The sequence below is a fragment of the Eublepharis macularius genome, chromosome 4, assembly GCF_028583425.1.
Source record: "Eublepharis macularius isolate TG4126 chromosome 4, MPM_Emac_v1.0, whole genome shotgun sequence".
Classification (NCBI taxonomy): domain Eukaryota; kingdom Metazoa; phylum Chordata; class Lepidosauria; order Squamata; family Eublepharidae; genus Eublepharis; species Eublepharis macularius.
The window spans coordinates 152,355,700-152,377,769 of NC_072793.1; the positions used below are offsets into that span (position 1 = coordinate 152,355,700).

General features: G+C 41.8%; 1 protein-coding gene across 1 annotated transcript in view; it reads left to right on the forward strand.

Moving 5' to 3' along the window:
• Positions 1 to 22,070, forward strand: part of P4HTM (prolyl 4-hydroxylase, transmembrane) — a 39,364-nt gene that overhangs the window by 7,943 nt on the left and 9,351 nt on the right. Inside the window, exons 3-5 of the mRNA XM_054977229.1 lie at positions 7,088 to 7,278; positions 8,530 to 8,626; positions 13,994 to 14,156. Coding sequence (XP_054833204.1) covers positions 7,088 to 7,278; positions 8,530 to 8,626; positions 13,994 to 14,156 — 451 coding nt within the window. The remainder of the gene's footprint in view (positions 1 to 7,087; positions 7,279 to 8,529; positions 8,627 to 13,993; positions 14,157 to 22,070) is intronic.

Here is a 22,070-nt window from a genome sequence, read left to right on the forward strand (position 1 = left end):
TGAAAACCACTATCTTGGTGCAAAGGTGTATGGCGTACTTTTTTGGCTATCCATTCATTTTAACCCTACTGCAAGTATATATTACACAGACTGATGTGCCCGAAGCCTTGGCACTTGCTAGATATAAGAATAGAAGGAGTTTTCTAGCACTTAGTTGGATTTCACACTAGGGCTGAAAGCAGTTCATGTTCGGCACTTGTAGTGTTTCCACCGCCGAACAGCAATTTGTAGATTTCTGTTCTTCTTATGCCATGCATAGGCTTTATTCACCATCAATACTTTATTTTGCACCTCCCCAGTGATCACATAGACCCCTGTGTTTGTGCCCCTCATGATGTTGTGAACACAGGTGGCATCTAGATCCAGCCATTGCTTGAGCCTGGGGTGGGTTTCAGTCTTGAGAAGGGGACCGTGTTTCAGAACTTCCAACTTTGAGTCAAGGTCAAAGTCAGCAATGGCAGAGGTGGTGTTCTTCCTAGAAATTCTAATTTTCACACCTAGGACAAGCAGTATTGGAGAAATGAAAAAGTCAATGAAATTGGTTTCCTCACTATTTCCTCACTAATTATTTTATAGCTATAGAGTATAGAGGATAGGCTAGGCTAGCCAGATCTCATTGGATCTCAGAAGCTAAGCAGGCTGAGCCCTGATTAGTTCTTGAATGGGAGACCACCAAAGAAGTCCAGGTTTGCTATCCAGAGGCTGGAATTGGCAAACCTCTTTAGTTCATCTCTTGCTTTGAAACCGTACAAGTTGCTGTAAGTCAGCTATGACATGACAGCACTTCACACACACACAGGGTAGATACACTATCCATTCAATTGTAGCTTTGCTCAGCATCCTTTGCAACTTGGCAGACAGCTCTCAGTAAATCTCTTTTTAAAAACGGTTTTATTTTAGGGAGAATAATTATGTGCTGATATTAGCAACACATATGTTCAAGTATCTTTATTAAATTCTTAGCATTGCAAGCCTTCTGCCTGTGGCTGCAACTGCCAGGCACCTCATGTCGTGATTACAGTTGCATTAATATTTTCTTTATACAAAGGAATCCTAATTATAAATAGCAGGAATTAAATTCTGTCCTGTCTGCTTAGTGCTATATTTCCTCCCACCCCAATCTGGCACAGTGCTATGAAAGAATGAGGATTCAGATTATCTACCTTCCTTTTGTTTCAGATATTACTTGTTTGAGAACTTTGATGAATATTTGTTAAATGTAAATCATCATCTAATGGGAATGTCCGCTTATCTCAGTGGCCCAGCATTTCAAAATCATCTGTTAGTTAAGAAATCTCCACACAGGAATCCTAATCTTGTGTAGGAAATTAGAAGTCTGAAAACTGTTTACCCGAAGTCTACATAATCAGCTTAAATGAATTTAATCTGTACTAGGTGCTTGACCTCAGGTTGGAGCAGCCCTTAAAATACAGTGGTGGAGAACAACTTGGAAGAAGGGGAGAGCTATCTATATCCTTGTTCCTAGGACTGTATTTTTACTTCAGAATTTAATTCACAAGTTAGACCTATTTATGATCTGAATCTAGGAAATTGTACAGTTTTTGTAACAAAGTAAGACTACTGCCTTGGTTTTGCCAAAGAATAATATTCTTTTTATTTCGGCCTGTATTTTATATCATAATAAAACATGTCTCATTCTGTGTTTTAAATAAATAAAACAATATTTAAAGAAGACCTTTTCCCCTTGGAAAGTTAATTGATATTTTAAAGGGTTTCCATGTTAGCTCAGTGTTTTCTTTTCCTTAAAATACCATTGGATGTCCTAGTGTGTTTTGACTCCAGTTGTACTGCTGTTCTATTTTAATAGAAAGCAGTTGGCAACTCTTTCAGTATTTAAATGTCTAGATAATCTTTATTGTCATTATAATTTTTGAGACCATCTCCACAGGTTTAAAAAAGGGAGTGTGTGGGAATACCAGTGGCATCTTAAGGATGTATTCTTTCTGTCTCTCTCTGTCTCTTTCTCTTTCACGCACACATTTTCTGTTCAGAAATGTCTCTGGCTGAGTGTTTGAAAGGCAGGAAGCAATGACTTACTTACCAAAGTCACTGATGCAAAGGTTTTCCAGGATCTCCTTGGCAGAAGTTGGTTCTTCTAGTTCACAGTCTCTGCAGCTGGCTCGGGGAATTGCTGGAACACATAAAAAGTTATAAATTTTGGCACTAATGTAACCAAGGGAATTTTGGAGCCTGCTGACATGTAAGCAGAGCCACTCTTGCTTCCTTGCACAGGAGGAAGAAAGTTATTTTTATATGTTCCCTCGAGAGTTTCTTCTGATTTGTGTACCCACAGGAAAACGGCAACATGGTTTACATTTCTATCTTGTTGCTTCAGAAATCTGCTTTCAGCCCAAAATGGCCACAGCCTACTGAAAGCTTTATTTAGTGTTGAAATAGTTCAAAATGGGAAAACTTTGACTTCTTTTTCTTATTACAACTGCTGCTTTGGAAAAAACCAACCTTGTTTTGATGTTGGAGTTGATACCTTAGGGTATGGGGTTGATAGGATAGCGGCAGGACTCTAATCTGGATAACTGGTTTTGATTCCCCACTCCTCTGCTTGAATCCAGCTGGGTGACCTTGGGTCAGTCACAGCTCTCTCAGAGCTCTCTCAGCCCTGTCCACCTTACAGGGTGATTGTTGAAAGGATAAAAATAACATACTTTGTAAACCACTCTGAGTGGGTATTAAGTTGTCCTGAAGGACAGTATATAAATTGGTGGTGGTGGTGGTGTTTCTTTCCAAACATTGTAGATCTGCCCTCTTTCCCCCCTCTCCGCTTCCTTAAAGGCTACATTCTCCTAGCCAAAATGCCAGTGCAGCATTATATGAGGATATTAATTGTAAACTCTATGATTCTTCCAAATTGGTCTGTATTGAGAAAAGCCCAAGCAGAACATTTAACACATAGAACCCTGTGATCTCATACCCCTGCAGGTTTGTTTTGTGAATTTCTATCAAGTTGTGCTGTTGTGACTTTTTTGTTACAACCATGTACAAAGAAGTGCAATGCCTTACTTCTCTTGTTTGAAGTGTTTTCATCAGTAATTGAGGAGATGCACAGCTCATGATCTTCAGGAAATTTGTTACAGGTCAGGATTTCAGGCCAAGGGTACCCATAGCAAGCCATGACTGGGGCACAGCTGCTCCTTACAGCTTCACAAAGGCTACGGCAAGGATGGATGAGCCTGACAAGAAACAGAGCATTGTATTAGTTCAAAACTCTTCCTCGTAAGGATGAATGGCTGTTACTTGTTCTAGATCAACCTCATTCCATTATTGTGTGTTCATAGTTTAAGATAAAAATAGTAAATGAGGTTTGATGTTTGTCTTGAGGGATGAAACTGGCATGAATTGTTTGACCCTTAGAATCTTGTGGTTTCACTTTGTTTCATTCTGATTCTGCAGTGTGCTCATCATTTGTACAAGCTGTGTATAGGTAGGTGTAGGGGCTCCCTGTCAACCTCATTGTACCTCTACAGGATCCCTGTTAGTGGAGGCTGAGCCCCCCAGCGTTGGACATTGCAACGTTTGCCCCACAATTACATTTCCTTATGGCAGGGAATGACAGCCATTCTCCTTGTATCATTCACCACATTTTTTTCTTCCTCTCAGCTGCATCTCAAGTTGTAGAACAATGACTTTTGTGTTACAGAACTTGGCTGGAGCCAAGTCCCACCTTGGTCTCTCTCTCTCTCTCTTAAGTCATGCTAGAATGTGATTGTACACAGAAATTGGTTTTTATGGATACAGATATCTGCATTAGAAAGAGATGCAAGTATGATCTTGGTAAACTCAAAAGTACCCAAGGGAATATAGTGTCCCGTATTACATTCAGTTAACAGTTAATGTGACTAAGCATACATTCAAAGGAATGTTGGGTGGGTGTGTATGTGTATGAGAGGGTTTTTTTCTGATACTTTCCTAACCCATTTAGGTATGGAAGGCCTGTGCATTTGAGATTCTGAGTCTGCAACAAGGGAGTAGAATAAAAATAAATGAACGTGTATATCTACATTACTTTAAATTAAAATCCTAGTGCTGGCTTTGGGCTGAAATATGTTACCTGAACAGAAGCAGAGTATCAAATTTACCTAAATAGAAGCTATGCTGGGATTTTAGGATAGTGCGATTTTCCCTAATATGGACTATTCTTATGGCTTTCGTTGTGTGTACCTAGTGTACTGAATACAAACTTTGAGGTACAACAGATGCTCTCAGACTTGCAAATTAAGAAACCAAGCATCCATAAAGAGTATTGTAGGACAGAGAATGAAGCAAAACCCCATGAATTACAGGGATCATGTCTTCTCCCGCTATCTGGCATTGTTAGGATGCTTTGGTGTTCCAATGAACTATCTTTAGCCTGAATTGACATGCATTATCTTTCCTCTGAAGATAAAGTGCACTGTTCCATCTCTGTTGTAGTAGCTATTTCTCTACTAGCATGGTAAAATGGCATAGTTTTCTGTTCCCCTGTTATGCTGGCTAAACAAAATTCTCTTTTAACACATGAGGAATAAGTGTGCCTAGGATCCTCTTTTATACTACTTGTGCCAAGTGTTATGCATGGGAAAGAAATCAAATTATTTCTGACGGCTGTGTAGGTTTCACATTTTCATTAGAAGCTAGAGTAAGCCAAAGGTCATTTAACTGTGTGAGTGTGTGCTCGCGTAATTAGAAAGCATATATATATATATAGCAGAGATACATTAGGGAGCGCTTACTTGTGGTAGGGGGAAGAGGCAGAGACAGTAAGAGTAAACAAAGACGTTAGAAAATATCCTTACCTGTCCAGGCAGATTGGAGCAAAGAGGGAGCAGAGGAAGATCCGGGCATCTGGATGGCACTCTCTGGCCAGCAAGGGCAACCAGCTGGCAGACTGCTGGATAGCCTCAGCCATGGTCTCATGGTCCAGCAAGTTGGGGAGTCTCATGTCACTGTACCCAATGTCATAGCACAAAGCCATGCTTCTTGGAATTGGTGTGCACCTGGAAGAGCTTCTCCAGTAGCTTCCCCAAACTTCTGGGGAATCCCAGATTAGAAAATACCCCCAAAGAATCAGTAGCTGTTTTGTGCTCAGCGTGGTTGGATGTTGGCTATTTGCTGCTCTCATTGTCATTCTGAACATGCCCCACCCCAGTGAAATCTTGCTGTCCCCAAAGCTATCTAGACTGATGGTTTCCTGGTGCTGTGAGCGTTTATTATAGCAGAGAGGCCATCTCTGTATGAATGGATTCTCATTAAGCCCCACAGTGTCACTGTTTTGCTTTTCCAGTGACCCCTGTTGTTTTGGGCTTTGACAGAGGTTTTGGCTTAAACTAGCAGGTGCCAAAATGAGGGCAATCAAATCAGCTTGGACCCCCCCCCCATCATTTACTCTGTCTTGGAGTTCTGATTGAATCCATTGCTCAGGCCCATCCCTGTTTGTCAGGGATTCGTTCATTATTTAAGAAAACACCAATGTTTTCTTCTCTCTCTGAGGGCTTTGCCACAAAACACAAAAGTTAATTAAGTGCCATTTGTTTAGCTCTCTTGGCTCCTGCGTTGTCAAACAGGCAACAGGGTGTGTTGTAAACCCCGTGATCTAATTGTTAACTGTGTGGGTGAGATTTCCTCTAGTTTGGATAGGCTCCTTTGCTTATAGCCTTGGAGGTCGTTGTTTACACACAGGATGTAATTGGTAAACTTTTTTTATCTTGCAACAATACCACAGGAAATTAATTGTTGGCAGTGTGTAAACATCTTACTTCATCATGAAATGGTCTGCTGTGATATGAGTGGAGAGCTCTTTTCTCATGTAATTATCAAAAACATCTATCATCATCTCCTTGCGGTTTAATGTAGGTCTTGTGTAAAACCTTAGGGGGGCATTGCTTACTGGGCTGGCTCATTGTTAATATGTTTTATGCCACTGATTAATCACTGGGGTAGCTCTGGAGAAGTGCCTCGTAAGAGGATTATGTGCTCCTTGTAATAGAATGTGTTCTCTGTTAGGGGTTTATGTGGCTGCTGTCCGTTATCTTTCTGTGCCTTTTTTTGCCTCCTGTGAAATAGGAGGTAAGCTGTTTCTGACCATTTCAGTGCCAGGTGAGAACTGAATTATTACAGTTTATTGGGATGTATAAGACCTTACTTTTTGTGTATTTCATTCTTCAGGTGTGGTCAGTGTGGTGTAGCAGATAAAGTGCTGTATTAAGTTTGGAACTCCCAATTCTATGACAATTGGCTCTGATGTAATGTGCTTACCTGTAATAGTGTTCTACAGCAAGGTGTAAAACATTAGCCATTAAAAAGTGCTTGAAAACTAATAATCATTTGGAACTTTGTTGCCTAGAAGTTTAACTACAAAAAACCCTGGTTGATTATTGATTAAAGAATCATAGTAATCTAGCCACTCGGTTACATGTTTTCCTTTTTGAAATCTCTGACTCTTATTGCAAGTGAAAGCTAATTATTTTAATGTATGGATTTGGTATTATGGGGTCATTCTGCACTCACATAAAAGCCTAAACTTGCTACCCATGGGGCCAGGGAAGACCTGAAATTTTTTATTTTAAAAAGTGTCTTTTTAAAGAGAGTAAGAAAAAGGGAGATTATTTGGTTTCCAATAAGGGTTTTACTTGTTTTTTTTCTACAAGCCTCTGTCAAGTAGTAAAAGATTCTTATTTCAGGGTGGGGGATAGAGACTGCAAAGGAGAAGCCCTCCTTGAGGACGAGTAACCTGGAACCCAAGCCATCTAGGTTAACTCCACACCCCCTGTGATATAATGGAGGTATCTTCAAGGGGCCATTCTGTCACCATATGCTTTATTATTCCTGTTCTTAATAGGGGTTGATACCTTCCTTGCTGATTGGTTAGATCTGCGAAGCTTATTGTGTGAATTGCTTCTATGCCAAATTATGCTTAGATTGCTGTGATAGAGAGAATGTGCATGAAAATGGATGGGATAATTTTAGAGAAAAAAGCATTGCACCTTTTTATCCTGTGGCTATTTTGTGAAGCTTATTTGGTGTTCAATTTTGGTGGTAATCTGTGATAAAATACACATTTCTCCCTTGGCAGAAATTCCAGACTTTCTGAGTGAGGACGAATGTAAACTAATTATCCACCTGGCACAACTAAAAGGGCTACAGAAAAGCCAAATCCTGCCCACAGACGATTATGAGGAAGCAATGGAAATGATAGATATCAGTCAGATGGATATCTTCAACCTACTAGACCATAACCAAGATGGACAGCTGCAACTCAAGGAGGTATTCAGGAGAGAACAATCTGTCACTCTCTTGGAGATATACTTGCAAACAATGATCACTTTTACTTGTAGAAGTGTAGATACCTTTAGTATAGTTGCACATGATCATCTGGGCATAGTCCTGTATGCATTTTGATTGACATTGTCTGCAAGGACAAATTTTTTATATAGGGCAGAAACCTGGAGGAGAGGAAATAATGGTCTACTGTGATCTTGCTGAGCCCATAGTCAAAAGAGTCATCAGTTGTTATTTGTAACTGGTTGTCTCAAGATGAGGGATTGATAGGCTGTCCAGCTTGTTTCCACATTTTTGCGGAGGAGTTAGGCATGTTAGTCTGTGGTAGCAAAATCAAAAAGAGTCCAGTAGCACCTTTAAGACTAACCAACTTTATTGTAGCATAAGCTTTCGAGAATCACAGTTCTCTTCGTCAGATGCATGGAGGGCAAGAAGAAACTGGTCAGATATATAGGTGGAGAGGGGAGGGAGGAGTAGATGCAAACAGATGCAAACATCATCTTCCTTTCTAAACTCCACATCAGAAGCTACTGTTTGCATCTACTCCTCCCTCCCCTCTCCACCTATATATCTAACCAGTTTCTTCTTGCCCTCCATGCGTCTGACGAAGAGAACTGTGATTCTCGAAAGCTTATGCTACAATAAAGTTGGTTAGTCTTAAAGGTGCTACTGGACTCTTTTTGATTTTTCCACATTTCTGGCTCTTAACAGTAGAACTGGTTGCATTTCACCAAGGTTACTTTACTCACAGAATGTTGGGCATTGCATTTGGCTTTGCATGCTATGGATAGATTTTAGCTCTGTATTAAAGAGGTTTGGAGGATTTGTATGCACTGCTTAATCCACGTGACTAACACATATGTGTGCATGGTTGGGTCTTATCACTTGATGACTATCTTCTGAACTCAAGAAGTTATGTTTTTTGTGTCTGAGGGATATGAAACTTTTCTCTGTCGTGTTCTACGATATGGTGTGTACAGATCATCGCTTGATTGTGTCGTCCTTAAGAGATTAACATGATTGCCTGAATTTAGCCTTAGTAACCTCCCAGCAACTGCAGCCATATTTTTTGAATGACACTGCTGCCTAGCAATGATAGAATAAATTTGAGAGATCTGGATACAGGCTGCTTAGCTGTGTGATCCTGAACAAATCTCTTGGCTTTGTTGCACTTCAGATTCTGGGGATGTACAGTCAATTTAATATACCCAGAAGCTGACAAATTTGTAATTTCAGGTGCTGACACACACCCGTCTAGGAAATGGCAGGTGGATGACCCCAGAGAGCATCCGGGAGATGTACGCTGCTGTGAAAGCGGATCCAGATGGCAATGGTGAGATGGAGTCAGTGCTGCCTTTTAGCATACTGTGAGTCATTCATTGCTCACTTCCCACCCTGTGAGCTTGTCCTGTGATAATCCAGTTAAGAAAGAAGCTCTCGAAATGAGCACAGCATAAGAATTGTCCATGAAATAGTGAAGAAACAGATTTATTGAAAGTTTAAAAACAAAACAAATTGAATATAAATCTGTTCAAAACCCCATTTTGGATGATAGAGTGCCATTACTCAAGAGCATTTAGGACCGCCTCTCCCCATATGTTCCCCGGAGGTCGCTTCGATCAGCCACTAAGAACTTGCTGATGGTCCCTGGCCCCAGGGAGGTCTGCCTGGCCTCTACCAGAGCCAGGGCCTTCTCAGTTCTGGCTCCGACCTGGTGGAACTCTCTGTCTGAGGAAACTAGGGCCCGGCAGGATTTGTTATCTTTCCGCCGGGCCTGCAAGACGGAGATGTTCCACCGGGCATTTGGTGGGGGCTAGGCTGTCCTCTCGCTGGCCATACCACTGAAGACCTTCCACCACCCATGCAGGACAATGCTGCATTTTAATATTTAATATTCGACACCCGCCAATTTTAATGGTTTTTTATACGATGTTTTAATGTTTTTATAATGTTTTTACTGTTTTTAATTTGTTGTCAAACCGCCCTGAGCCCGTCTGATGGGGAGGGTGGTCTAAAAATGTAATTAAATAAATAAATAAATAAGCTTTAAATATGCCGGAGAATCGAAAGGTATGCTTTGTTTCACCAAGCCTGTTCATTGAATGAAAAACTGAGACACACGAACCAGAAGAGGTGTTCCCAAGTCTGCTGCTTGACATATTTTCGTGTTGATACTTGTCCTGTATCTCTTTATAAATTTTAATATTCAGACTGGGTTATTCTTTGTTCAGTCTAGGCCTCTAGTTTCAGTCTGTGCAGATGCAGATATCTGGTCTTTCCCTGGCAACAGTGAATATTGCAAGTGGGAAAGCACTGCAAGAGGACCGTGGAAAGTTATGGCTGAACTCTACCATTGTTACATGGAAGTTAGGTGGTGAGGAAACTTACAGATACTCTATTCAAGAAAGCTAGCAAGTTTTGAGTATTATAAAATGAAAACTACTTGATGAATTATTATCAGTCCAAAATAAGCAGGTATCTTGGCTTGAGAATAAAAGCCAAAGTACTTGGCTAATTAAACTGATAGCAACTAAAAAAAGAAAGGCTTTGCATTACTTTCTAAAGTCTGCAGACAACGGCAGACTTTCCAGCTCATTAAGGCTGCTATTAAAAAGGCCCTACTACAACTCCCCTTCCCCGTCCTCAAATGACTTTAACCCCATCACAAATGGAAGGAGCTTCCAATAGGGCCTTATGAACAGATTAAAAAGCCAGGACAGCTTCTATGAGGTGAGGGGCATTTCCTGAGATATAAGGGTACAGTGCATTTAGTAATAGCCTATATAACGTGTTTGCGCATAATTCTTTAAAACATGTCTTTGTTCTGCTCCCATATAAAACAAGTATCTGGGATGTAAATGTATTTCTCTCTCCCTTGAACCTGGTAGGTACCTTCTTTTGCATTTGTGTGACATGTTATTCCAGAGAGAGATTTTTCCCAGCCTGCTAGTTGCTGTGTTGGTGCCTCTGGTATATGAGGGGTAACCAGATACTGCCTCTGCCTGCTTCCCCTCTACCCCTGCAACTTTACACTAAAGGGTAACATGGGTTCTGACTCTTTAAGCATCCCGTTGGCCTCCCCAGACCTCCTGCAGGCCCGGATGTCCACTGTGATCTCTCCTGCTCTAATTAGAATGTCATCAGTTGAGAAGCAATCCAGTTCCTAATCAAATTAATTAAAGGGGCCAACTGTGCTCACTTGCTGCCAACTTTCCTGATGATCTGCACAGCCCTAGAGGACTTGCTTTGGAATGGGAAGCAGCACTTCAGTGAATGAGAGACGAGCTCCAAAATCCGGTGTGTGAGCCCTTATCCTTGTGCCCTTTCAGAGTGTGACGTCTTTGGTGGAGGCTTGGGAGAATGCACTGTTTGTGGCTTTACCCATACGGAAAACATAAGTGAACTAAAGAGCTTCAATTAAGGTCTGAGTGCCCTCAGTGTCTGAGGTGGGCTTACTTCTTGGGCACTGCTCCTTCCATTGTTAGCAGTGTGGCAGCAAGAAAACTGAGGGTCATAGCCTGGATGTGGCGATAAACCATGGGGGGCTGAAGCTTATAAAGAAGTCAGTGGGATAGACAACAGGTGCAGCCACTGGAAATAAGTGACAGTTGTGACTGTCCTCAATGGACCTCTGTATGGCTTCACATTACAATGAACTATGGGCCAGGGTTTCTGTTCTTCTGCAGTTCCTTCATATGTAGCATACTGCAAAAGTTTTTTACTTGCTAGTTTTAAAAGCAACTGTGGTGGTGATGGCAGCAAAGAAGCAATATTTCTCCACCACTATTGTATCTGCTCAGTGTACACCTGTGGAACTCTTTTGGATCATCAGGAGGCTGTTGATTTCCAGCATACAGAAGGAGGTGGACTACTTTGCAGCCCACTGTGATCATTTAGCCAAACACTTTGCGGATAAAATCTCTTGCATCCATTCCAGCTTGGACTCTACATTAGCAGTTTCAGGATCAGGTGGGCCCAGAGTGCCAGTTTGTCCCTTCCTTGTATAACCCTTCCTTGGAAAAGATGAGGTAGATGATACCAAAGTAAAGTGCAAAGTGCAGGACAGGCCTTCACATAACCGTTCTATACATGCTGTTTTCCTTCTTCAAACAGACCTCCATACCCTACAGACTATTGGCCACATCTGTTTCACACTTTTGTGCGACAATTAGTTTGCCCTTGAAAAACGTTTCAGTGAAGCGTTTGTTCGCTGCAAACAAGCAGACTGGGTTGGATGGGAACAGGATAGAGAAGTGTGAGTTTACAGATTAATTGTTTGCCCTTCGAAAAGCACAAACGTGCAAAACAGATGTGGCCGATAGTCTGTAGGGCGTGGACGTCTGTTTGAAGAAGGAAAGCAGCATGTATAGAACGGTTATGTGAAGACCTGTCCTGCACTTTGCACTTTACTCTGGCATCATCTGCCTCATCTTTTCCAAGGAAGGGTTATACATCAGTTGTGGACCTAAGAGCGTATTTCTTGATTGTTATTGATTGGGGCATATGATGGTTTTCTTGATGCACTTGTAGCACTGAAACACCTTTAAAATTTAAAATATAAAATACAGAAAAAGCTTATTTATTGTATGGTTAAGAAATCCAGTACCGGGAGTCTTCTGAACAGTAGCATTGAGAATTACTCTTTGGTTTCACCCTTTGGTAGAGTCACTGTCTTAGGATGTGGATAAGATTCTTGGAAGCTTGAGACCTGCCACCTTCTTGTATGACCCTTGTCCCTCCTGGCTGCTTAAATATGCTGGGGGTGGGGTAGCGAACTGGGTCCAGGGTACAAAAATGCCTCTTTTAAAAGAGGGCGTGGTCATCCCTGCCTTGAACTTGGCAGTTGTACATTTACTGCTAAAGAAGCATACTCTGGACTCAGGAGAGTTGAATAATTACTGTCCAGTCCCAAATGTACCATTCTTGAGCAAGGTGATTGAATGAGTGGTGGCTAGGCAACTTCAAGGGTTCCTGGATGAAGCAAATTATGTAGATCCATTCCAGTCTGGTTCCAAAAGAAGAGTTGGTTTTATACCCTGCACTACCTGAAGGAGTCTTGGAGTGGCTTGCAATCACTTTTGCTTCCTCTCCCCACAACAAGCACCCTTTGAGGTAGGTGGGGTTGAGGGCTCTGAGAGAGCTGTGACTGACCCAAGGTCACCCAGCTGGCTTCAAGTGGAGGAGCAGGAGTAACAACCCTGTTAACTCTTCTGGTCCTCTTGGTAGCTTTTGACACCGTTGATACCCGTATCCTTCTGGACTGCCTTTCACAGTTAGGACTGGGAGGCATTGTTTGCAGTGATTTCGATCCTACTTTGAAGGTAGGTTTCAGAGTGTAGTGCTAGGCGATTCCTCCTCTGCCCTGTGGCCTCTGTCCTACAGGATTCCACAAGGTCCCTTTGTGTCCCCCGTGCTTTTCAACATCGATGTAAAGTCCTTGAGAGAGGTCATCTGGATATTTACACTGAGTTACCACCAAGATGAAGATGACATTCAGCTCTATCTCAGGCTTCCAGCAGGTTGCAGAGAGGCTGTGGAAACTCTGAACAGATGTCTGGAGGCAGTTTTGGAATGGATGAGGGCCAACAAACTGAAACTTAATCCCAGCAAAATGGAGGTGCTACTGGTGGGGGAGGGTTTGACCCAGAAAATGAGATATCCCCTGTTCTCAATGGGATTGTACTTCTAAAGGTGCGTGTTTGTAGTTCAGGCATGCTCCTGTACCAGCCTTCTGTTGGATAAACAGGTGGCTGTTACCAAGAGTGCCTTTAATCAATTTTGGCTGGTGAGTCAGCTGCGGCTCTTCTGGGGGTAGGGGCAGGCCACCCCCATCTAGGCTAGATTACTGCAATGCAGCCTGTGTGGGGCGGCCTTTGAAGACTTTCCAGAAGCAACAGTTGGTATGGAATGCTGCAGCCAGAATGTTTAATGGAGTGGGTTGTAGGGACCTGATATCCCTGCTGTCTTATTTCATCCACATTGGCTCCCAGTTTGCTTCTGGGCCGAATGACTTTTAAAGCTCTCTGTAGCTTGGGGTCAGCTTACCTTAAAGACCGCCTTCTCCCATATGAATGTAACTGTCTAATTTGGTCACATTTTTTTTTATCATATGAAATTATATTGTCTTGTTCTTCTGTGGATTAATAAGTAACATCTTTTTTGAGGCTATGCAGGCCAGCTTTGAGCACAAATAATGACTTTCTAGCTCTGGGACTTCATAGCTACCATTCTCTCGTAGATCTTGTACTATCTTTACCCAATGTTTTGTTTACCAAATGAACTTGGAAATAATGTTCTGCCAGTCTTTGAATATATTTTTAGAGTTCAGTGTAAGTAGACATTGAGATCGGAATGGCCTGTCTCTGATACAGTTTAGTTCTGTTTTTAATTGTTTAGCTTATTGCTAAGTCACCCAGTTTTATTTTAGCCAGAGAGAGATTTTTTTTCTGCTCACGATACTATGTATTCATCTGTGACAGTGTGGTTAACATGTTAAAATGGCAGACATCTAACAGATGTTGGAACTGGCATACTGGTCTCCAGTTGAGACAAACTAATAATACAGTAGTAACTGCTGGAAAGCGGCTAATGCAGCTCTGATCTGGGATCTGTTCTTATAGCATATTTGTAAACAGCTGTATGCTTCGTAATATGCCTAATGTATCAGTGGCCTGCACTTTTTCTCCTGTCCTGTCTCTAGGAGTTCTGAGTTTGGAGGAGTTTAAACAGCTGAACATCCGGGACTTCCACAAGTATATGGGAAGCCAAAAAGTAAAAATGAGCGACCTAGTGCGGAATAGCCAACACACCTGGCTGTATCAAGGCGAGGGAGCACACCAGGTCATGCGTTCCATAAGGCAAAGGTAAACTCTCTCCTAGGGCAAGAGCAGCCCACAAATAACTAACCAAAACAGAGGGACTCCGTCACTTGTGATCATACTAGGATACTGCGTGATCAGGCCACTTTTTATTTATTGCAGGCTTTCTTTTAAATTAAATGAGTAATTATCTAGTTTTTAGATGAATGATCCATCTTTTTAAAGATCCAGTTTTATGAAAGTATGGAAGAACTCAAAAGCTTGCACCACTATGTAATGATGTCTGGGTTGACGTTAATTTTCGGATCAACGTAAGTACCTGCAAGTCTCTGTGTATTCTGAGAAATGCTGAATTTAGCTATAAAAGAGGATTCCACAACAGGCAGGGACTGTAAGGGTACAGAGGGTCCATTTCTGTTGCCCATTAGTTAGATTCCAAGAGACAGGCCAATAGTTTAACAATACGTTATTTCTTACTCCATACCTACTTAGGAATTCTTTACCTAGTGCATCATCTAAATTAATCTCCAGTATTTATTAATATAGTGATTACCATGTTTTCCTTCTACTCTTATCCATTTAAGGCACATGTGTTCTTTTGCCCGTAGAATTTGATCAACTGTTGGATTTTATATTTTCAAATAGAGGCTGCTGTTCCTTTTTCATCTCAGAAGACTAACAATCAATCTTTTACTCCCTCCACCCCAGGCTACCTAATTTTATCAAGTCTGCAACACATCAGTAACAATTTGACCCATTTTCACAGGCTATCAGTATGGTTAAATCCAGATTTAAAAATTGGGAGAAATCTTTCTTATGGAAGGCTTGGACAGATAAGGGAATTTTTACCGTAGGTCAATTAATAGGTAATGATGATAAGTTCTTGTCATTTTATTAACAGAGGTTTAAATATGATTTGCCAGCTTCTGCGGAATGGCAATATTTATAGTTGCAACATTTGTTGGTGTTCAAATATGGCCCGGCTGCTTTGAGTTATTCAGAATCTCCCCCACTTTTGGAAACTCTTATTGAATCAATATAGAAAATGTAACTACAATATTTGTATATAAATATTTGAAGTCGGTCAATAACTATGATACACAGAGTCTTAGAGATTAATGTACTAATGAGTTAGAGCATCCAGTTTTGCTAAACTAGTGGGATAAGGCCTTAAGCTGCTATGTTTCCACTATGGATCTTAAGTTGTAACTGATACAGCAAAAAATTGTTTAGGGTATATTGGACACCACAATGCCTTTTTACTAAAGGTTTAAGTACAGTGTTGGCACTATAATTCACAAGCTGCATCTCTTAAGCATATGCTTTGGACATGTTCAGGCATTCAGCCCTTTTGGGAGGAAGTCATTATATTAATTTTATATTAGAAAACTCATTTATTTTTGAGGATAATGTATTGTTAAACTATTGGCCTGTCTCTTGGAATCTAACTAATGGGCAACAGAAATGGACCCTCTGTACCCTTACAGCTGCTAAAAGACTTATACTACAACACCAAAGACAAAAGCCTACTTCCTGTAATTCACTGGATTGAGAACCTTTTAAGAACATAAGCAAAGCCATGTTGGATCAGGCCAGTGGCCCATCCAGTCCAACATTTTGTCACACACAGTGGCTAGAAATCCAGTGCCATCTAAAGGACTGTCAGTGAGGCCAGGACACCAGAAGCCCTCCCACTGCCTTCCTTCCAGCACCAAGACAACAGAGCACCACCTCCCCACAAAGAGAATACCATCTATCTCCTGTGGCTAATAGCCACTGATGGACCTCTGCTCCATATATTTGTCCAGTCCCCTCTTGAAGCTGGCAATGCTTGTAGCTGCCACCACCTCCTGTGGCAACGAATTCCATGTGTTTATCACCCTTTGTGTAAAGTAGTATTTTCTTCTATCTGTTCTAACCCGACTGCTCAATAATTTCATAGAGTGCCCACGAGTTCTTGTATTGTGAGAAAGGGAGAAAAACACATCTTTCTCTACCTTCTCTAACCCGTGCATTATCTTGTAAACCTCTATCATGTCTCCCCTCAGTCGTCTTTTCTCCAGGCTAAAGAGCCCCAAGCGCCTCAATCTTTCCTCATAGGGAAAGTGTTCCAACCCTTTAATCATTTTAGTTGCCCTTCTCTGTACTTTTTTCAGTGCTATGATATCTTTTTTAAGGTGTGGCGACCAGAACTGTACACAGTACTCCAAATGAGGCCTTACCATCGATTTATACAGAGGCATTATGATACCGGCTGATTTGTTTTCAATCCCTTTCCTAATAACCCCTAGCATAGCATTAGCTTTTTTTATGGCAGTCGCACACTGTGCTGATGTTTTTAGTGAGTTATCTATCATGACTCCAAGATCTCTCTCTTGGTCAGTCTCCGCCAGTTCAGACCCCATCAACTTGTATTTATATTTTGGATTTTTGGTTCCAATGTGCATTACTTTGCACTTGGCTACATTGAACCTCATTTGCCACATGGATGCCCACTCTTCTAGCCTCGACAGATCCCTTTGGAGTGCCTCACAATCCTCTCTGGCTTCCACCACCCTGAACAATTTCGTGTCATCTGCAAATTTAGCCACTTCACTGCTTAATTCCAATTCCAAATCATTAATAATCAAGTTAAAAAGCATTGGACCCAATACCGACCCCTGTGGCACCCCACTGCTCACCACCCTCCACTGTGAGAAGTGCCCATTTATACTCACTCTCTGTTTCCTATTAATTAGCCAGTTTTCGATCCACAAGAGGACTTGGCCCTTTATCCCATAGCTACTGAGCTTACTTAGGAGCCTTTGATGAGGAACTTTGTCAGAAGCTTTCTGGAAGTCAAGATAAACAATATCTAGCGGGTCTCCCTTGTCCACTTGTTTGTTCACTCCCTCAAAGAACTCTAACAGATTGGTGAGACAAGATCTTCCCTTACAGAACCCATGCTGAGTTTTCCTCATCAGCTTTTGGTCATCAATGTGCCCACTAATTTTATTTTTGATAATAGTTTCCACCAACTTACCCGGTATTGACGTCAGGCTGACTGGCCTGTAATTTCCCGGATCTCCCCTGGAACCTTTTTTAAAGATGGGGACAACATTTGCTACCTTCCAGTCCTCAGGAACAGATACAGAGTTTAATGACAGATTACATATTTTCGTGAGGAGATCTACAAGTTCACACTTGAGTTCTTTCAGAACTCTTGGATGTATGCCATCTGGGCCCGGTGATTTATCAGTTTTTAAATTATCTAGCAGTCGCATAACCTCCTCTCTCGTCACCTCAATGTGACTCAGGTCTTTCAAAACCCCTCCCAAAGTCAGTGCTTCCGGAGTGGGCATGCACTTCTTATCTTCCACAGTGAAGACAGAAGCAAAGAACGCATTCAGCTTCTCGGCCATTTCCCTATCACCCTTTAGTAATCCTTTTACGCCTTGGTCATCCAAGGGCCCCACTGCCTCCCTAGCTGGTTTCCTACTTCTAATATATTTAAAGAATTGTTTATTGTTTCTCTTTATGTTCTTTGCAATATGCTCCTCATATTCCCTTTTTGCCTGTCTGATCACAGACTTGCACTTTTTTTGCCACAGCTTATGCTCCTTTTTATCAACCTCACTCTGACTAGTTTTCCACTGCCTAAAAGAATCCTTTTTACCTTTTACAGCTTCTATTACATTGCTTGTTAACCATGCTGGCCTTTTCCTAAACCTATTTGTGCCTTTCCTAACCAGCGGTATATATTTAATTTGAGCTTCCAGGATTGTAGTTTTAAATAGTCTCCAAGATTCCCCAAGTGTTTTGACCTTTTTTTACTTTCCCTTTCAGTTTCTTCTTCACGTACCCCCTCATCTCAGAAAAGTTACCCCTTTTGAAGTTAAACATGGCTGTGTTGGTCTTATTTGGCAATTTCCTATTTATACATATGTTGTACTCAATAACATTATGGTCACTGTTCCCAAGTGGTGCAATCACATTTACATCTCTCACCAGGTCTTCAGCATTACTGAGGACCAAATCCAGGATCACCTCTCCCCTAGTAGGTTCTGTAACCATCTGTTCCATAGCACAGTCATTGAGACAGTCTAGAAACTCACTTTCTCTCCCCCGATTCGAACACCCATTGGCCCAGTCAATGTGTGGGTAGTTAAAATCACCCATTACAACACAGTTTTTTTGTTTAGCAGCCATCTTTAATCCTGTCATCATTTTATAATCCTCCTCTATTTTCTGATCTGGAGGGCGATAACAAACTCCCACAGTTAAGTTTCCATTTGGGCCCGTAATTTCAACCCATAGCATTTCCAGAAGCGAATCTAATTCAGTTACCTTCTCAATCTTACTGGAATGTATACCTTCTCTGACATATAGAGCCACCCCACCACCAACCCTTCCCTCCCTATCCTTCCGATATAATTTATATCCAGGAATCACCATGTCCCACTGATTTTCCTCATCCCACCAAGTTTCTGATATGCCCACAATGTCTATGGATTCGCCCAACACTAAACATTCCAGCTCCCCAATTTTACCTCGGACACTTCTAGCATTTGTATATAAACACCTGTAACTTCCCCGGCACACTTTGCCTCGAGACGTAGTTAGGTCATCTGCACTGTTTGTCTCCATCTCAGTTGACAACTCTAATCTATCTCCCTGTAGAAGTGTTATACCTAGCCCTTCATCTCTCTGAGATGAACCATCCTGAACCAGAGACACTTTATCTCTTTTCGGCTTTCCCCTAGCATTTAGTTTAAAAACTGCTCTGCCACCTTTTTGATTTTAAGTGCCAGCAGCCGGGTTCCTTCTCGGGACAAGTGGAGACCGTCTCTCTTGTACAGCTCCCGCTTGTCCCAAAAAGAATCCCAGTGCCTAACAAACTTGAACCCTTCCTCCCCACACCATCGTCTCATCCACGCATTGAGACTCCTGATCTGCGTTTGTCTCTCTGGCCCTGCGCGTGGAACAGGTAGCACTTCTGAGAAGGCTACCTTGGAGGTCCTGGCCTTGAGTCTCCTGCCTAACAGCCTAAATTTTTGTTCCAAGACCTCACGACTGCATTTCCCAACATCGTTGGTTCCAACATGGACCACGACCGCTGACTCTTCCCCAGCACTATCTACCAGCCTATCTATAACACGTGTAATGTCCGCTACCTTCGCACCAGGCAGGCAAGTCACCATACGGTCAGAACGCGGTTGTGCCACCCAGATATCTACTTGTCTAAGGATCGAATCACCAACTACCAAGAGCCTCCCTCCCGCCCCACCCAGGGATGGTTCCTTGATGCGAAAGGAAACCTGCTCACCAACTGAAGAAGAGGTCCCTTCTGAGGGCATGTTCCCCTTATCCTCAGTACGGTGCCCTGATTCCACAAGATCCTCATTCTCCTTGACAACAAGGACGCTGCCATTTTTAGAGTGGGGCACATCTATCCTGTCCCTGAGAATCTTGTCCTCGTGCCTATCTAACTGTCTCCGCTTCTCCAGGTCAGCCACCTTGGCCTCAAGGGTACGTACTCGTTCCCTGAGAACCAGGAGCTCCTTGCAGCGAGCACACATCCAGGACTTCTGACCAGAAGGCAGATAGTCATACATGTGACACTCAGTGCAATACACTGGAAAGCCCCCAACCCCCTGCTGGCATTCTGACTTCATTATTCTGTTTTAGGAATAACACACTAAGAGGAAAGAAAACGGCTATGATCCCCCGGCTAAGAGCCACAGGCCAAGAGCCCTTTAGCTCTCGCCCTTCGGCTCGCGCCAAAGGCTCGCACCCCTGCCCAGCAGTTGCCTTTTCAATGCAAAAGGTCACTTCCTGCTAAGCACAGGAGGTGAGCACAAAGGGGGTGTGTGGCTTGTACTCCAGCAACCCCCAGCAGCCTTACAAACACACTCACCCTCAAACACAATCAAGCCCAAACACACTCAGCCTCAAAACTACACTCAAATCAACACAAAACTACACACAAAAAGCCCCAAAGCTAGAGAGGACCACCCTTAGCTTCTCAGCTTAACCCACCACAGCCAAGAAAGGCAAAAAGCCCTTACCTCCTCTAGCAGCTGCAGACCATGTGCTCCTGAGCCCAGGTGACTTTTAAAAGTATCTATATTTGAACATATCACGTATAGATGGCAATTGTGCATGGACTTATTTTAGATATTTGGAAAAAATGTATAGATACCTATGGATTCAGAAATGGAAGAAGCTCTAGAGATCACATTGCAAATTTATGATGTCTAATGGAGCATACCAGGGAATGTCAGAAGAAAATCAGCCTGTGTTTTATAGATTACAGCAAAGCTTTTGACTGTGTGTATCATGAAAAGCTATGGAGAGTCTTAAAAGAAATGGGGTTGCCACAACCAGGGCTTTTCTTGAGGGGGAACACTCCGGAACGCCGTTCTGGCAGCTCTAGAATCTGCCCACGTGATTCCTTCTTCCTTCGGCCCTGCAGGCTCTGCAGAGGAGGTTTAACTGCTTAGCTGCTTTGTGTTCATTCTGCTTTTTTTCCATTCCTCTGTGAGTGAGAGAGAGCGAGCGAGCTGGAGCCCGGCAGGAGCTCTGCAGAGGTTTAGCTGCTTTGAGTTCATTCTGCTGTACATGTATATGTTTGTGTGTGGGTTGCTTTCATTTTTTTGTTAACTGAAGTTGACATTGTTATGGTTCCCACAGCATTTGAATGCAGATTGGTTCTGTGTTAGTTAAATATATCAGTTATGGTTATTTATATTAGTTAAAATATGAGTTATGGTTATTCCACTTTTATGCTAGGAATGGATAGCTGTGTCCCACTCACAGAAGGCTTTCATCAGTATATTAATAGCTGTAACTCAAATGGTTCTCCCCACCCTCAGCTGATTAACATCACTGAAATTGCAGTGGACATATGGGTGTTAAGGAAGTTTTTGTGAATATTTTTTGTCTGGGACATTGGAATATTTATGAGCATTTCACAATGTCACAACGGCTTAGCCATTGGTAAAGTAGAGTTGGCAGGCAACAAAAAAAAGTCATTTTAAACTAAGTATAAATCTAAGGCAACTAAAGTTGAGAGTCTAATTTTGAATTGCTCCAGTAAAGCAAAACCCCGCCCTGAAAATTCAGTATTCATTAGATTAGGATTTTCAGACTCTGTGGAATTTTGAGAAAGAATTTTGGATTTTTTCCCTACTCTTGCAGAGGGAATCTGTTAGAATTTAGATTTGTGAAATGGGTTTTTTATTTTTAGAGCCCCCCCCCTCCTTCTTGCATATTTTAAAATATGATTCCAATGAAATGAAGTGTTTGGGAAAGGGAATGGAAGATTTCACTTTTTATAGAGGATACAGAAAGGAAACAAACCCTTTCTCATAATAGTGTAATTTCCCAAGCTTACTAACATTTATATCGTCTTAATGCATTGTGCTGGGTTCTGGGAAGCGGCAGCACTTCCGGGAGTGACGTCACTTTCAGAAGTGACGCCATCACGCATTTCTGGGAGCTTGCGTGTGCACGTGTGATAATACAGAGTTCCACCACCTCTTTTCCCAGAAAAAAAGCCCTGGCCACAACATCTGATTATTTTGATGTGCAACCTGTACTCTTGTAACAGGCTCTCTTGCCTGTGTCTTAACTAAGCTTCCACTATTCCAAAGGAAAGGTTTATCTTTTCTCTTGGATAGCGTTCAGCAATTAGTTCAAGACCTGTCAAGCAAAATTGTTCTTTCGAACGGTTTGCTTATCAGTACATTTATTTGTAAAAGGTTCTTTATTGCTTTACCACTTCTAATCAAAGTACTCAGACACCTGTTAGGGTTTATTTCTTTTATTGGAAACAAACTATTATTTTAATGAAGCAATTAAAAATATATATAATTATTAATATAAGTCCTACAAAAATAGAACACAGAAAGGCAATCAGAATTAAATTTGCTAACATTTCCTAATTAACTCTTAAATTTAAAATAATCAAAGTTCTTA